This window comes from Schizosaccharomyces octosporus (genome assembly GCF_000150505.1).
Source record: "Schizosaccharomyces octosporus yFS286 unplaced genomic scaffold supercont6.1, whole genome shotgun sequence".
Classification (NCBI taxonomy): Eukaryota; Fungi; Ascomycota; class Schizosaccharomycetes; order Schizosaccharomycetales; family Schizosaccharomycetaceae; genus Schizosaccharomyces; species Schizosaccharomyces octosporus.
This window is the reverse complement of record NW_013185619.1, coordinates 3,321,453-3,337,098: the sequence shown is the minus strand read 5'-3', so window position 1 is coordinate 3,337,098 and position 15,646 is coordinate 3,321,453. Positions and strand designations below refer to the sequence as shown.

The window sequence follows — 15,646 nt, the reverse complement described above, 5'->3', positions numbered from 1 at the left end:
TTAACCCGGCTGGATTTCGCTTCTTCCAGATATGTTACGTTTGTTGAATGATTTGCTTTACGGATTAGGATGTACAAGATTGTGTATAGTAGTTTTTGAGTGTTATTTTGGAATTTAATTATCTACATAACGTCGAGTATTCCAATTGAACGTTTATTTTTCTACTAAAGTAACTAAGTGTTTGAATTTCGACTCCTTGAAGCTGTAAAGCATGGCATAGAAAATAGCTTGTATTTACATCCTAACCTCAATTTTATCAACTCAAGTAGATTTTTCTCAGTACAACTCGTTGCATCTCACTATTCGAACTTCTTGTCAGGAACTAAAAAGCTGCCATCCACAAGATGTACTGAATGCTTGGAAAAGTCACCATATGTTAGATTATAGAGCGTAAGATGTCACAATCGGTGGATGTTCCCGCACGGGGACTTATAATATATGTATACTTTGTGTAGGATTTAAGCTAATGTTTGTACAAGTCATCAGAAAGTTGCAATTGACATTGACTTTGGTTCACAAACGATAAAAGGAAGAACGGACATAAACATAATGCCCATTGATCCAGAGCTAAAAAAAGTTGTTCTAGATTGCTACCAAGCTGGTACGTGTCGATTTATAAATTGAAAGGTCGAGTCTAACAGCATGCTCTCATCCTTTCAATTCCTGTCCATTTTTAATACTAATCGCTGAATAGATATTCATGCATGCTATATAAATAATGAACCAGCGCACTTTGTTTATGATGATGCTTTACGGCGGCTGCGTATACAGGAACCAAGTAGTAACGTAAGCCATTACAATCAGCTAAACTCTCAATTTGAAACAAGTGTGAATGATTTAGGAGGATTATCAATTCTTTTACCAAAGTCACAGGGAGAGGAACCTTCACCTATATTGGTTTCGATTGAATTCTCTGTTCACCAGCCTACGTCTGGCATAACGTTCGTTGGCGTCGACCCCATCGATCATCGTTATCCTCATGTTTACACCAATAATTCTATAACGCCTTATAGCACATCATCCTGGCTTCCTTGTGTTGATGGTATATGGGAGCGTTCCACCTGGGAATTTGAAATCACAATCCCTAAAACTCTTGGAGCTCTCTCCAAGTCTTCTTCTACTGACCAATTGAACGGGTTTACAAGTGAGTCGCAACAAAAGCTTTCTGAAGATGATGATATGCAAGGCGGTTTAAACCAAAACCAACGTGCTTCTGTCACAGAAACAGATTTTTCTGAAGATCATGACATGGAAGTTATTTGCTGTGGTGATCTACTAGATCAGGTTACGCATCCAAAAGCTACTCATAAAAAGACAGTATATTTCACTGTTTCTACGCCGGTTGCTCCAAACTATATTGCGTTTTCAGCTGGTCCTTTTAAACATATAAATTTGACGGACTTTCGGGAACCAGAAGATGATGATGCAATGGGCTCAAGTGCTATTGAAATTGCTGGCTACTATCTTCCAAAATATGCCGATGAAGTTGAAAATACTTGTGTGTTTATGTATAAAGCTATGGACTTTTTTGTAAGAGAATATGGCTCTTACCCGTTCAATGCATTTAAACTCTGCTTTGTTGATGAAACGAATTATCCAATTATTTCTACTCCGTCCCTTGTGATCGCTAGTAATTCTATATTGTTTCCAAAAGACAATTTGGATGATATTTATGAGTCTACGAAGACACTTACCTGGGCGCTAGCTAGCCAGTGGATAGGTGTATATCTAATTCCTAAGGCTTGGAATGATTTATGGCTTATCTTCGGTTTATCGTATTTCATAACGGGCCTGTTTTTGAAGAAGATGATGGGAAATAATGATCATCGTTTTCGACTCAAAAAGGATGTTTTAAAGTTACTAGAGTTGGATATTGGTCGTCCTCCTATAGCTCATCCTGATTTAACTCTTCCAATTGATCCAAACACATTAGATTTCATAGCATTAAAAGCACCGCTTGTAATTCATATACTTGAGCGTCGTCTAACAAAGACTGGTGGGTCTTTAGGAATGTCGAGAGTGATACCTAAACTACTACTTCAAGTTATGAGCGGTGATATGTTAAACGGATGTTTGAGTACTTCTCATTTTCTCAAAACATGTGAGAAAGCTAGTCATATGCGCTTAGATATCTTTGCTCAGCAATGGATTTTTGGTTATGGATATCCTATCTTTCGCGTTGTCCAAAGGTTTAATAGAAAAAAGATGATTATTGAAATGGGTATTGATCAGGTACAAACTAAGGAAACTCCATCTATACCCGCATCGGAAGAAAATTTTGTTTCCGACGCTATAAGACACTTGAATGATAAACCGGTTGCTTCTGGTCTTCCGGTGTTCAGTGGACCTATGACTATCCGTATTCATGAGGCTGACGGTACTCCTTATGAACACGTTGTTGAATTGAAAGACTCGTTCACAAAACTTGATATTCAATATAATACGAAGTATAAGAGAATTAGCCGGAATCGTTCTACAAAAAATGTTCGCAAAGATAACAGCGATCATGGTGGTGATGATTCTGACTATGTTATAAGAAGCTTGGGTGACGTCCTTCAAAGTGACGAAGATATCGAAAAATGGAAGCTATATGATTATACGAAGGAAGACGAAGACACTATGGCTACTGAAGCTTTTGAATGGATCCGTGTTGATGCTGATTTTGAGTGGATATGCGATTTACGAGTTCGTCAACCTGAGCATATGTTTGTTTCCCAGATTCAGCAGGATCGGGATGTTGTTGCTCAATTAGAGACGATCAGACACTTCACTGGAAATAGCTTCACGATTTCCCGACAGGTATCGACAGTTTTACTTAGAACTTTATTAGATACCCGTTATTACTATGGAGTACGTCAAGAAGCAGCTCAAGCTTTGGCTAATTGCGCGGCACCTGAATTGGATTGGATTGGATATTATCATTTGCGCACGGCGTTTTTGGAAAGTTTCTGCTTTGAAAATTCAACTATTCCAAAAAGTAATGATTTCAGTAATATCTCGGAATATTACGTAAAATGTGCTATGGTTAAGGCTTTTGCTAATGTCCGTGATCGCAAAGGTATCACCCCCTCGTCCGTTAAGAAGCTTTTATTAGATTTACTTTGCTTTAATGATAATGCTAATAATGAGTTCTCTGACTCTCATTTTATTTGTCTGTTAATTGAATCTCTAGTTGACGCTCTTATTCCGAGGGGCGAAACTGTGCAATATGCCTTCAGCAATCCTGAGCACATGGAGTTTGTTCACCAGGCGATAAGCGAAATTGATCGACACATGCGTATTGACGCTTGCATGCCTTCATATAAAAATATTATCACAATTAAAGCCCTGGAAGCGAAGATTCGTTTGGCTAGAACCTTTCATTTAAATTTTGGCCCTAGAGAGCTATTTCCATATACTCAGGAAAGTAATTATAATGCTGTTCGCTCAGTGGCATACGATTTGATGCTGCAATCTGGAGCATTAAAGAATGATGCTTTGATCAAGTACATGTTTTATATACTTATAAACGATCTTTCACCTGCTGTACGTCGCTCACTAATGTATTCTATCCAGAAAGGATTCGGTTGCTTAGCACGGGGTGGGGCCAAAACAGAATTTGCATCAGACGATTTAATCGTTGAAGAAGATATCACGAAAGCTATCGAAAAGCGCATAGACATTACATCTCGAGCTAGTATTTCTGGTGCCATTGAGGCACTGCGAAACGATGTCGGGCAAAACAGAGTATTATCTGAGGAAATGTGGAAAGCTATTAAGTACGTTTTATGGAATTTTGAGTGTGTAGTGAGAATTAACAGTTTCTTTAGTGATCCTAAAATAGACTTAATGACCAAACGAAATTTACTGATGATATGTCGAGTGTTATACAAGGCTAAATCTTCATTAATTGTTACATTGAAGATCCCTAGTCTTATTCCACGCTTGCGTGCCATCCATCTTGGAAAAGTGAGTATTCGAAAATTTAAGATGTCTCCAACTAACAATGTTTACAGGGTAAAATTGTCATAAAAAAGGCGCCACTAAAACATTATGGGAAAAACAAAGAAAAAACACCTTCTCAGATTCCCGATCCAAGTCCCGTTATTAATAGTAATAGTAATAATAGTAAGCCGAAAGGACCAACCTTGAAAATCAAGTTAAAGCTTTAGGCGAATCTTTAAGAGCGGTGTCTGAAGTTTAACAAATGAAAAGGAAGATCCCGTTATGTTTTTTGGTACAGCATCGAACTTTCGTATGCTAGTATTCGTGTCTCATCTACTGCTTTATGAAATGAACATTTTTATACTGTTTATAGTCTTTTGAATGCCTAGTTGTATTATAAAATTAGTTTTGGAAGTTCTCATCGTTGCGCTCGCTCTGTGAAGGCAGCTAGTACAACTTTTCAATTCAGTTTTAAAATTAAAGAAAGTATATATACCAGTTCAAGAGGGATTGATTATTGAAAGATACTGCTCTCATATAAACCGAAAGTAAAAGACAAGTCAGTTTTCGATATACGTTCAAAATCATGCTATGAATTTAGATAATCTAATTCAGTTAATAAGTATTGTAGTGATCATATTTTGCTGACTGCTAAGGCACGAATCTGGTTTCCATCTACACCCACACCTAAAACTTGGACCGCTAAGTGTCCTTATTACGATTCACAGGAAAATGTTTGCAGATTTAAATGTAGTATGGCCATCCTTAGGCGTAAAAGATTCGACAATAGTGAACACTGTTAAGATGCTCGAGAAATGTATGTGCTAACCGAGAATTACTCATATTAACCAAAACAGTGGGCTATGCGGCTGTGGCATTGAATTATCAGTTTGACGGAAAGTTACAAAATGTTATTGTACGTGTTCTTTAGAATATGAATTCCCAATCAGTGTGTCTGCATACTAACAGCTTGTAAGAAAAACCCCATCCCTGCCATTCTTTATCCAGAACAGAAAATAAAAATATACTCACGAATCACTTTAACCATCGAATCAACACCTCAGAATAAAATTTTGGTATGTAATTTTGTTCTCCCTGTAGCTGACTATCATAGCATAATGCAACAAAAGAGTTCGACATACTTGCTTTAAGACCGGTGGGAGAAAGATTGCTGCAACAAACTGCTGGCGACCTTGAGTTTGACATATTGTCCTTTGATTTCTCCCAGAGATTGCCGTTTTATTTGAAGCATACTATTATGGGACTTGCGGTTTCTCGAGGAATTGGAATTGAAATTTCTTATGCTTCAGGTTTACGGGAAGCTTCTAGTAGAAGAAATCTGGTTACAAATGCTTCTAGTTTGGTTCGTGCTACAAGAGGGCGTGGTATATTGATATCTAGCGAAACCCGAAGCCCATTAGAATGCCGTGCTGCTTTTGATGTTATAAACTTAGCGACCTTTTGGGATCTGAAACAAGATCAAGCTAGATATGCTATTAGCGGATTCTGTCGATCTGTTATATTGCATGCTGAAACAAGAAGAAACACTTATCGCTCTTCCGTTAAACTAGTGGATGAAGATGAAGACACCACATCAAATAAACGACCGAAAGTGGCCGCATAGCTTAAATACTATTCTATTTATTTCTGGTTTTGGGGAACATTAGACATTTTAAGTCAGTTTGCAGTTCAGTAACCAAAGATTGATTTGGTCAAAAAAGGATTTGTAGAACAAATATTTAAGACTGCAACTATTTAATTATTCCCTTTCTTTTGGTTTATTGAAGATGTATACATATATGATGAAATAGGTTTTTATAAAAATTATAATTTTTGTACAGTTTAAAAAGATGAATGTATTGTTTTCACTCTTAGTATTATTAATTGACGTTTATGTTTATTTTATTTTATTTTATTTTTTAGTTCTTATTCTTTACAATCTTCCTTCCTCTAAAATGTATTTCGTGGTTGCTTGTTTGTTTACAAGTCTTGGTAGAAAGGGAGGAATGAGCATCGCTTTCACTGAGTGCTTTATCATACATGTCTACGTAAATTCGAATCTTAAAATTCCTTTAAATTTATTGCAAAAGATTATTCTGCCGTTCTTGCAATAGACACAAAAGATTGCGATGGAGAACTATAACTCCATGACAGTAAATGAAGATATTCCTCCAGAAGGAAATAATGATGTCTTGCCATTTGCGGTCGCCATTATATTTTCAGTTATTTTCTTTAACCTCATATTAATTTACCTCTGTCGCTATTGCCTGACTTGCTTTCATTTTCTCGACTTTGATGAAGAAGACGATGATGTACTTCCTCTAATTCGGACCAACAGAATGAGCAATTCAAGGCCTCCTACAGCGTTCCCAACGGAAAGACTTCATCATATGTTAGGGTATAATATCCCTCGCCATAGGCAACAGCCTCCCACATTGTCCCAAAACGAATTGGGCTACTTATCTTCAGTAATGACTTACAGAGATTGGCTTTACCAGAGAAGAACAGAGCAAAATAAACAAAATGTACAATGTGATAACCTTCCAATTGATAAAGCTCCACCTACATTCGACAAAGATCCTTTTCTTTTAGGAATGTCGATGAATTCAACCGGCACCAAATGTTCGGAAAACGACTCCACCGAATCGAAACCTTACAATGAAAAAAACACTTGTGACCAAGCAAAGGGGAGTTGCTTTAGAGAAGATGGTGTAAACCAAGAAGAAGACGAGGAGGATTTTTGCACAATCTGTTATGCAAATTATGACTATGATGACTACTTACGTCTCCTTCCTTGTAGGCACATTTTCCACGCTCAATGTATAGACACATGGATGACTACATCAAAAGCATCGTGCCCTCTCTGTAATGAAGACTATAGCAGAAAGCATAATAAGCGTAGGAATCACTCAGCTGATTTTTACAACATGGATGACTTGACTAATGAACCAGGAACTACCCACGCTGAGGAAATTGTTCCTTTCGTAAACCCAGTCCTGTCATTTCGTGAGAGCAGGATGCCTTTATTTACGAGCAACGCAGTTTAGTTTGAAACTCCTTACACGATCGCAAAAATCATTTAAATTATGATATTAGTACTCCAAAAAAGAAAAAAAAAAGATACTGCAACCATGGAAAGACTCGGGGATATGCAAAACATTTAAAAAAAAACAAAACAATGTCATACGGCATGGGAATATGTTAGAGGAAACTGTCTCAAAAAGGCCTATTCAGGTAACTGATAATAATAGCCTGATGAGGGAAAAGCAAAACTTTTTGGCAACTGGCTTTCCTGCATTTCATCTACAGCCTGGGTAATTCTTGTAGCTTTTTCAGAATTTTCCTGGAACGAATTAATATAGTCAGCTCTCTGTGAGCCTGTTTTCCAGCTAGCATGGCATTCGTTAATGATTTCCATAGCAATACTTTTTGGAAGAAATTCCCCAGAAAGACCAAATACATTCCTTGGTTTACCATCAGGAAGTTTATATACTGCAAACCAATCACGGGTGCATGTTAACAAACGAGGCATGAGTTTTTTAACATCGTCGATGTCTAAACTAGGTCAATCACGATTCTTTGAAAAGAAAACTTACCATTAAGACTGTTTGCCATGGGATTATTGACATCGATGGTCAGAATTTTCCAGTCTGTTTCGTTTTGATCCAAAAGTGCCAACGCCCCCAAAACTTTGACTTGTTTGATTTCTCCGAGATGTCCAATGGCTTCTCCAATTTCACATACGTCAATTGGATCACCATCTCCTTTTAAATTGGTGTGTGCGTCCAACTTATTTGGATCCTCAAATGTCTGGGGAAATGCTCCATAATTCCATATGTAACCGTGATACGGGAAACAGTTTTGTACATACCGAATTTTCTCATTCTTCATATCATGAACTATCGGGTTGAAAGGAATTGTATTTGAAATTTCACATTTTGCCTGCGTCCAGCGAGGAATTTCCACAACCTATTTCCTCATGGATTAGCAATTCTCTTCAGTTACTAAGTTGACCAAGTGCGTACCATATTCAAGGTTCCTTCTTTTGAAAATAAAGGTACATCATGGAGGAAGGACACCGGTTTTTCTTTATTGTAGCAATATGCTCGAAATTCCGGTGTATGCGGTTTCCCTTTAAATCTTGTGAGAAAGTTGGTTAATGCACGCGAAGAAGACATGAATGGCAATCTGTTTTAGAGATGGAAATATAGCGAAAAATGAAGTCTCGAATATAAGAAAAGAAAAATTTTTAAGAAAACGATTGTGAAAACTCAAAAAGTAAAGTACTCTTTAATTAAGAAGCGAGACGATATAGCTCTGAACGGTTCGTCCCTACCTTTATTCCAGGACTGATATCGTTATATTTCGAGGCATATCGTTTTAGAGAAGATTTCGTTTTCTTTTATTGAGAAAAGTTTGAGAAGACTAAATCAGAAAATAATAAAGAATGAATAAAAAATTTTTCATATAAATGATATTTTTCCATGTGGTAGACGCATAATGTTATAACGAATCGTTGACGAACATCAGGAAAATAAACATCGTTATATATCGTCCTTTCAAGTTGAATTATATTGAAATCAATACCATTCAAAATCACGACTATTTCAACATTGACTAAGATAACAAAGTTTTACTTTCTGAATATCTCAGGAAACAAGGAAGATATGAAGCTTGTCACATATATCGGAACATGAGGTAAGAAATGTATGGTATTTAGTTGTATTTAATTCTAGCTTCCGTTCAGATGAATCCTCGCAAATACCCCCCATATCCAAAAGCGCATTTTAAACGAAACGCATATTTGGTACTGAAAGGTAACGAACGAGTTAGATTCAAAAAACTTGTAAAAAAGTAAGGATCGGATCATAAACAACTTTTATATTTGACTTAGAACACACTCAATTGCTTTTTTAAGTGGATAAGAGTTAGTGAACATCTGAGCTGAAGAGTTGCAAAGCAGCATTCCTAAGAAGGTGCTCAAATAGTTCACAAGAATCCACGATAGCAATTGAAAGAAGAGATTCTAGAACATCTCTAAACGAGTATTATCCTCAAAAGAATCGAACACAAGCGTCAGAGAAATTTACTTTCGACTTCAGTGCAAGTAGTCACCATAACTTAGAAGCGTACGTCAGAAATTAAATAAGTTAATAAAAATATCTGAGAATTATTAGAAATGGAAAGTATAAAGGGAGAGAATCATTCTGACGAAAACCTCCTACGTTCTTGAGAAGACTGATGTTGTCTATGATTGAACAATTCCTTTTAATATAAATAACGAGCTGTATGTTTAGTTGTTCACTTAGGTCAAATCATTTGCAATGAAATAGGTTAAGTGAGCTTATGGCAACTCAATTTAGCATAAAGGAATTGCTTTACTTTCACCAAGCCCTCTGGCGCCTACGCCTGAATATACAACCAAAGATATTGTAGCTCTAACTAAGAAATCACTCCTTTTTTTTTTTTTTTTTTTTTAGAAAAAAAGGAAAGACCAAGAGTCCTCTGTATCACGAAACGGCCTATTCGATGTAGCTATTTACTCAATGGCATTCATTAGAACAGCGAACTTCCTTCTAGTTGGTAGCGAGAAATAAGGAAACAGGCTATAAGGAACATTCAATAATGAGAGATTGAAAGGCGCAATTAAAAGCTTCAATGCAACTTTCATCGCTCTTTCTATATAAGCAATAAAGAACAAAATATAAAGAAAAGACTGTAAAAAAAGTTTCCGTTGCGGGGAGTCGAACCCCGGCCGCGTCGGTGAAAGCGACGAATCCTAGCCGTTGGACCACAACGGATTCATGGACATTTACTTAGTAAAAGTATAAGTATATCAAATTAATGATGGAAGAATTCTTCTGCAAAATTAAAAATCGTTCATAATTAACATATATGACACTCTACTCGCTATTCTTCCTTTATTTGACGAAATTGATGTTGGTTCGAATCAGGTTCCTGAAACACGTAAATAATCAGTTAATGCTGATTCTTTGCAGTCTAATTGGGACCATTCTTGGCATACGAACGAACTGGGTGCAAGTAGGATGTCAAAATTAGGTAGACATCATCCACACTAGCACATACACTTGATTTTAAGTCGAAAGGAAATAGCCTTTGGTTTGCCATTTTATCAGGTTCATTTCTCAAAATGATAAAATGGTTCGTAAAAAATAAAGGGGCCAACCGGATTTGAACCAGTGACCTGGGGAGCTGCAATCCCTCACTCTACCACTGAGCTATGACCCCAATACGATAATCGTACTATAGTAGTAGCATATATATAGGTAGTGTGTTATAAGAAAAAGAAAAAAAACGTTTAAAGAATACGTGGAATTGTAAATGTGGTGAAATAATAGTATTGATTTACTAAAAGAGTATATAGGAGTATCAAAGAATAATTTCTTTTTATCCTCACGCATTGTGATAAATGATACGTTTATGAAATCCCAATGTAGTAGGTTACGATTTCATATGGAACATGTTTGGATTCTTACTTTCATGGTTTTGATTATTTTCCATTTTCCATTTTACTTTCTACTTTTTCTAGATGTCTCAACCCTATTTTGTTTTCGTAATGTAGTCCCCTGATGCACCGATGTGGTACTGAATGCCAAGTACCTTTTCGACTTCACAACATGCAATTTGTATGCCAAAAATGCCATTCGCTACTTAAAGTTAAAGAAGATTACGATGATGAGCTGGTGAAACAGAAATTGTTTCCAAAAAACGTGGGTTTATGGACGCCATCCTTAACAGAAACGAATGAGGAGTGTGAAAGCGATGATGAAACTGCTTCTTCAGTAGAGGACTATCCTGTGGAGCGATTACAGTTATACAAAAAGGCTTTTAAAGAAGGAGAATCAGATTTTCCTCAGTCGCCTCAAACGGAATTGAAAACGCCAACTCTTGACTCTTTTGTGGTTCTTCCAGCGTCACATGATGGATATAACGAGAATGAAGAAGAACGGAATCCTTCTACGGAGGTTAATGACTTGTTTAGTTGGAAAATAGAGAATTACTACCGAATATTTGATTTACTCTCTACAAAAACAAAAGTGAATCATCCATTATGTGAAGAATGCGCTGAATTGTTAGTCGAGGAAATGACGAAGACTTTAAAATCCACAAAGGATGAAAAAAACTTGTATTCAAATTACAGTAACATGCTGGCTAATCAAGATTTTGAAGAAGAAGATATCTCTCAACTCGAAGCCAGTGTTCGAGAAGTAAGCGTTTGCAGTCGGCAACTTTTACTAACAATGAATTAGATATCTGATGAGATTGAAGAAAAACAAAAGGCAATCGTTGATCTGACGGTGCAGGAACAGGAATTGCAAAGTCACTTCCGCAATATGGTAATTGATTGTGAAAAGATGAGCATTGAGGAAGATGAGTATAAAAGGTCATTAAATCAACACTTGATGAAAGAGAGTGTTTTGGAAAGACAACGTGATTGCGCGCAATTAGAATTTGAACACAACTCAAAAAAATTTGAGCGACTTCAAAAAATGAATGTTTTTAGTGATATCTTTTATATATCTCATTATTCCGAGCCAAATGGAGACGGATCCATTGCTACGATCAATGGTTTGAGACTAGGCAGGTTACCTAGTCAAAAAGTAAGTTATTGATGCCTGCCAACTTGAACTAACAATTCCGAATCAGGTAAGCTGGAGTGAAATCAATGCCGCATGGGGGATGACAGTATTACTTTTGGATGTTCTTGCTGAAAGACTAGATTTTCATTCCCCTTTATACCAACTTAAACCTTTCGGTAATCAATCGTATATTCTTCGTTATGATCAGGATCTTAGTACCGGTAATACGAAGCCGGTGCGACTAGATCTGTTTTCCACTGGCGAACTTAAAATCTTTATGAATCGTCGTTTTGACCAAGGAATGGTTGCCTTTTTAGACTATTTACACCAACTCGGGGACTTTTGTGCCGCCAACACCCCCTCGGCCATCTTGCCTTATCCCATAGAAAACGATCGTATTGGAAGTAAGTGTATTAGACTTGCTTTCAATCAAGACGAAAATTGGACGCGGGCCTTAAAGTTCGTGTTGACGAACATAAAATTCCTGGAAGCCTATGTTTCTTCCCAGGAAAAACACACCAACTTTTAATTCGAACCATTTCCTCGAATATGTGTACATTACGGTTCCTCTTAACTTTTTACGAATATTTTAAAGATGATTGCTTCGAGTTTAATGATACAACATAATTATTTTAATATAGAAGGAAGTTAATTAGAAATGATCCTTTTCATTTATGTTAATGAAAATTCAATTTATTTGTTACTGCTAAATTGAACTTTTTCACTATCCCAGTTAACGAAGTGTAACGTCTATGGTAGTTTTTACTCTCAGCAAGGTGAATAGAACTTGGCAGCAGCCAGAAACAATCAAATACTAAAATGCCAAAAAAAGCTCTTGATTCTCGTATTCCAGCGCTCATAAAGAATGGCTGTCAGGTATGCAATTGAACAAAAAACAAAGCTAACAATTGTAGGAAAAACAACGAAGTTTTTTCGTCGTCGTTGGCGATAAAGCTCGAGACCAAGTTGTAAATCTTCATTGGTTACTATCCCAGTCGAAGGTTGCCGCTCGCCCTAATGTCTTATGGATGTATAAGAAAGATTTGTTGGGTTTCACCAGGTATGTTTTTTATAATTTCCTCTTCGTGATTTAAGACTAACATTTTGAAGCCATCGTAAGAAACGAGAAAATAAAATCAAGAAAGAAGTAAAGAGAGGAATCCGTGATCCTAATTCTGAGGATCCTTTCGAACTTTTCTGCAGCATCACCAACATTCGCTACTGCTACTACAAGGAATCTGAAAAAATTTTGGGTACTACTTATGGAATGTTGGTTTTGCAGGATTTTGAAGCATTGACTCCTAATATTCTTGCTCGTACAATTGAAACTATTGAAGGTGGTGGTGTTGTGGTTCTCTTGCTTCACAAAATTAATTCGTTGAAGCAACTCTATACCATGTCAATGGACATCCATTCCCGTTATAGAACAGAAGCCCACAATGATGTGACTGCCAGATTCAATGAAAGATTTATATTGTCTTTAGGTAATTGTGAAAACTGTCTTGTAATTGATGACGAGCTTAACGTGCTTCCTATATCTGGTGGTAAGAACGTGAAGCCGTTGCCCCCCGTTACCGACGAAGATAGATCAACAGAAAACAAGATTAAGGAGTTACAGGAATCTTTAGGGGAAGACAATTTGGCAAGTGGTCTCGTTGGAATTACTCGTACCCTTGACCAATCCCACGCTGTTTTAAGTTTTGTGGAATCTATCGTAGAGAAAAGTTTGAGAGGTACTGTTTCACTAACTGCTAGCCGTGGTCGTGGTAAATCTGCTGCGTTAGGTTTAGCCATTGCAGCAGCTGTTGCTTACGGTTACTCTAATATATTTATCACTTCGCCTAGTCCCGAGAACTTGAAGACTTTGTTCGAATTTATTTTCAAGGGATTTGATGCATTAAATTATGATGAGCACACAGATTATGATATTGTTCAGTCAACAAATCCAGCATTCAATAATGCTATTGTGCGTGTAAATATTTTCCGCGATCATCGCCAGACAATTCAGTATATTCGTCCTGAAGATGCAAACGTGTTAGGACAGGCTGAATTAGTGGTAATTGATGAAGCAGCTGCAATTCCCTTGCCTTTGGTTCGTAAATTGATTGGTCCTTATTTGGTATTCATGGCTTCTACCATCAACGGTTATGAAGGCACTGGTCGCTCTCTCTCTTTGAAGCTTTTGCAACAACTTAGAGAACAGTCCCGTATCATTTCAGCAAACGCAAATACTCCAGTCGGGAACTCTTCGATCAGCGGAAGAACCTTGAAAGAAATAAGTTTGGATGAACCTATTAGATACGCTGCTGGAGACCGTATTGAGGGTTGGCTTAATAAGTTACTTTGCTTGGATGCCGCTAATTATGTTTCAAAGTCTGCAGCTCAAGGATTCCCTCATCCGTCCGAGTGCTCACTATTCCGTGTTAGCAGAGACACGTTATTTTCCTACCATCCTGTTTCAGAGGCATTCCTGCAACGCATGATGGCTCTTTATGTTGCAAGTCATTATAAAAATTCCCCCAATGACTTGCAATTAATGTCCGATGCACCAGCCCACCAGTTGTTTGTATTGTTGCCTCCTGTCGACCCCAAAAATCCCAAATTACCTGATCCTATTTGTGTCATTCAAATAGCTTTGGAAGGATCTATTTCTAGGGATTCGATCTTAAATGGATTGAGTAGAGGACAAAGAGCAGGCGGTGACTTAATTCCTTGGCTTATTTCTCAACAATATCAAGATGAGAATTTTGCTTCTTTAGGCGGAGCCCGTATCGTCCGTATTGCTGTTTCTCCCGAGCATACAAAGATGGGTTATGGTACCAGAGCACTTGAATTATTACATGACTACTTCGAGGGTAAATTTGTAAGCGTTTCTGAAGACTTTCGCTCTCCCCTTGATAGTATGAAGAGAGTTACCGACGAAGAACTTCAAGAGAACGCGCTACGAACAGAAAAGCCCAGTGTACGTGATGCCAGAACGATGCCACCATTATTATTGAAATTATCAGAACTCCAACCAGAGTATCTTCACTACATGGGTGTTTCTTACGGTTTGACACCATCTTTACAAAAGTTTTGGAAGAGAGAGGGTTACTGTCCATTGTATCTCAGACAAACTGCTAACGATTTGACCGGTGAACATACATGTGTAATGCTTCGACCTTTGGCTGAGCGTGATACCGAATGGTTAGGTGCTTTTGCCCAAAACTTTTATAAAAGGTTTTTAACTTTACTCGGTTATCAATTTAGACACTTTACTGCTATAACTTCATTGAGTATTTTGGATGCTTGCAACAATGGTACCAAGCATTTCCAGACGGAGGTTCCCAAACTATCGGATGATGAGATTCATCAAATGTTTGAGTCTTTTGACTTGAAGCGTTTGGAAGCTTATGCTAACAACTTGCTCGATTACCATGTTGTTATGGATTTGCTTCCTAAAGTTGCCGGTCTTTATTTTAGCGCTAAATTCCCCGAAAGTGTTAAGCTTTCTCCTGTTCAACAATCCGTTTTACTTGCCGTTGGTCTACAATTCAAGACAATTGACGACCTGGAACGAGAATTTAACTTACCATCAAACCAACTATTGGCTATGTTGGTTAAGTTATTGAAGAAAATAACAACCTGTATAGATGAGATTGAAAGCAAGAATATTGAAAAAGACTTAGAAGTTAACGAGAAGGTTGAAAAACCAAGTCACAGAGTTCCCGAATTTACTCCTCTTCAGCAATCCTTAGAAGAAGAATTGCAAGAAGGTGGTGATGAAGCTATGCTATCCCTTCGTGAAAAGCAAAGGGCTTTGATAGATGCTATGGATTTGGAAAAGTATGCTATCGGTGGCAATGAAGAAGATTGGAAGAAGGCTGAACAGCAGATTAATAAAACTCAAGGTAAAGGGTCTACCGTGGTTAGTGTGAAGGGTCAAAAGAGAAAGACAGAAGCTGAAGAAGCAAATAAATCGAAGCAACCTTCAGAGGAGAAGTCTTCTAAAAAGAAATCAAAGAATTAATAAAAACTTTTTGGGATTTTTGTGGTTATGGGTTACTAAGTTTTGGATTCATGGATCTATCTATCGTTCAATAAAATTATGTTTAATAGTGAGTGAGTTGTGCCTGGGTAAA

The 15,646-nt window shown here is 37.3% G+C and overlaps 6 protein-coding genes and 2 non-coding genes across 8 annotated transcripts; 5 read left to right on the top strand and 3 right to left on the bottom strand.

The window, feature by feature from the left end:
• Positions 1 to 395: 395 nt before the first annotated feature.
• SOCG_02311 (TATA-binding protein associated factor Taf2) lies at positions 396 to 4,151 on the top strand (the record flags this gene model as incomplete). The annotated part of the gene is made up of 5 exons (XM_013160804.1): positions 396 to 440; positions 487 to 601; positions 695 to 3,758; positions 3,810 to 3,948; positions 3,996 to 4,151. 5 exons carry the CDS (start codon positions 396 to 398, stop codon positions 4,149 to 4,151), a joined length of 3,519 nt encoding a protein of 1,172 aa, XP_013016258.1.
• Positions 4,152 to 4,435: 284 nt separating this feature from the next.
• Positions 4,436 to 5,801, top strand: SOCG_02310 (RNase P and RNase MRP subunit p30). Its single transcript, XM_013160803.1, has 4 exons — positions 4,436 to 4,741; positions 4,782 to 4,840; positions 4,902 to 5,000; positions 5,039 to 5,801. The coding sequence occupies exons 1-4, from the start codon at positions 4,657 to 4,659 to the stop codon at positions 5,546 to 5,548; spliced, it is 753 nt and encodes a 250-aa protein (XP_013016257.1). The 5' UTR covers positions 4,436 to 4,656; the 3' UTR covers positions 5,549 to 5,801.
• Positions 5,802 to 5,810: 9 nt separating this feature from the next.
• SOCG_02308 (inorganic diphosphatase) lies at positions 5,811 to 10,219 on the bottom strand. The gene is made up of 3 exons (XM_013160801.1): positions 7,950 to 10,219; positions 7,521 to 7,893; positions 5,811 to 7,479 (listed from the first exon to the last, which is right to left on the bottom strand). The coding sequence occupies exons 1-3, from the start codon at positions 8,100 to 8,102 to the stop codon at positions 7,151 to 7,153; spliced, it is 855 nt and encodes a 284-aa protein (XP_013016255.1). The 5' UTR covers positions 8,103 to 10,219; the 3' UTR covers positions 5,811 to 7,150.
• On the top strand, positions 5,889 to 8,314 carry SOCG_02309 (ubiquitin-protein ligase E3). The gene has a single exon (XM_013160802.1). It carries the CDS (start codon positions 6,054 to 6,056, stop codon positions 6,969 to 6,971), a length of 918 nt encoding a protein of 305 aa, XP_013016256.1. The 5' UTR covers positions 5,889 to 6,053; the 3' UTR covers positions 6,972 to 8,314.
• Positions 9,654 to 9,725, bottom strand: SOCG_16190. The gene has a single exon. It is a non-coding gene; the product is annotated as a tRNA-Glu (tRNA).
• On the bottom strand, positions 10,102 to 10,173 carry SOCG_16189. Its single transcript has one exon. It is a non-coding gene; the product is annotated as a tRNA-Cys (tRNA).
• A 32-nt stretch (positions 10,220 to 10,251) lies between the features above and the next one.
• On the top strand, positions 10,252 to 12,257 carry SOCG_02307 (beclin family protein). The gene is made up of 3 exons (XM_013160800.1): positions 10,252 to 11,153; positions 11,196 to 11,546; positions 11,593 to 12,257. The coding sequence occupies exons 1-3, from the start codon at positions 10,515 to 10,517 to the stop codon at positions 12,052 to 12,054; spliced, it is 1,452 nt and encodes a 483-aa protein (XP_013016254.1). The 5' UTR covers positions 10,252 to 10,514; the 3' UTR covers positions 12,055 to 12,257.
• Positions 12,240 to 15,642, top strand: SOCG_02306 (N-acetyltransferase Nat10). The gene is made up of 3 exons (XM_013160799.1): positions 12,240 to 12,401; positions 12,440 to 12,585; positions 12,636 to 15,642. Exons 1-3 carry the CDS (start codon positions 12,345 to 12,347, stop codon positions 15,532 to 15,534), a joined length of 3,102 nt encoding a protein of 1,033 aa, XP_013016253.1. The 5' UTR covers positions 12,240 to 12,344; the 3' UTR covers positions 15,535 to 15,642.
• The last annotated feature ends 4 nt before the right edge of the window (positions 15,643 to 15,646 follow it).

Excerpts from the sequence above, each read along its gene's own strand:
- SOCG_02306 (XM_013160799.1), top strand. The coding sequence starts at position 12,345 with ATGCCAAAAAAAGCTCTTGATTCTCGTATTCCAGCGCTCATAAAGAAT. Across the intron at positions 12,402-12,439 it reads TCATAAAGAATGGCTGTCAG|GAAAAACAACGAAGTTTTTT; the intron begins GTATGCAATTGA and ends TAACAATTGTAG. Across the intron at positions 12,586-12,635 it reads GATTTGTTGGGTTTCACCAG|CCATCGTAAGAAACGAGAAA; the intron begins GTATGTTTTTTA and ends AACATTTTGAAG.
- SOCG_02307 (XM_013160800.1), top strand. The coding sequence starts at position 10,515 with ATGCACCGATGTGGTACTGAATGCCAAGTACCTTTTCGACTTCACAAC. Across the intron at positions 11,154-11,195 it reads TCGAAGCCAGTGTTCGAGAA|ATATCTGATGAGATTGAAGA; the intron begins GTAAGCGTTTGC and ends ACAATGAATTAG. Across the intron at positions 11,547-11,592 it reads GCAGGTTACCTAGTCAAAAA|GTAAGCTGGAGTGAAATCAA; the intron begins GTAAGTTATTGA and ends ATTCCGAATCAG.
- SOCG_02308 (XM_013160801.1), bottom strand. The coding sequence starts at position 8,102 with ATGTCTTCTTCGCGTGCATTAACCAACTTTCTCACAAGATTTAAAGGG. Across the intron at positions 7,894-7,949 it reads AAGAAGGAACCTTGAATATG|GTTGTGGAAATTCCTCGCTG; the intron begins GTACGCACTTGG and ends ATGAGGAAATAG. Across the intron at positions 7,480-7,520 it reads CATGGCAAACAGTCTTAATG|ACATCGACGATGTTAAAAAA; the intron begins GTAAGTTTTCTT and ends GACCTAGTTTAG.
- SOCG_02309 (XM_013160802.1), top strand. The coding sequence starts at position 6,054 with ATGGAGAACTATAACTCCATGACAGTAAATGAAGATATTCCTCCAGAA.
- SOCG_02310 (XM_013160803.1), top strand. The coding sequence starts at position 4,657 with ATGTTTGCAGATTTAAATGTAGTATGGCCATCCTTAGGCGTAAAAGAT. Across the intron at positions 4,742-4,781 it reads TGTTAAGATGCTCGAGAAAT|TGGGCTATGCGGCTGTGGCA; the intron begins GTATGTGCTAAC and ends TAACCAAAACAG. Across the intron at positions 4,841-4,901 it reads GAAAGTTACAAAATGTTATT|AAAAACCCCATCCCTGCCAT; the intron begins GTACGTGTTCTT and ends ACAGCTTGTAAG.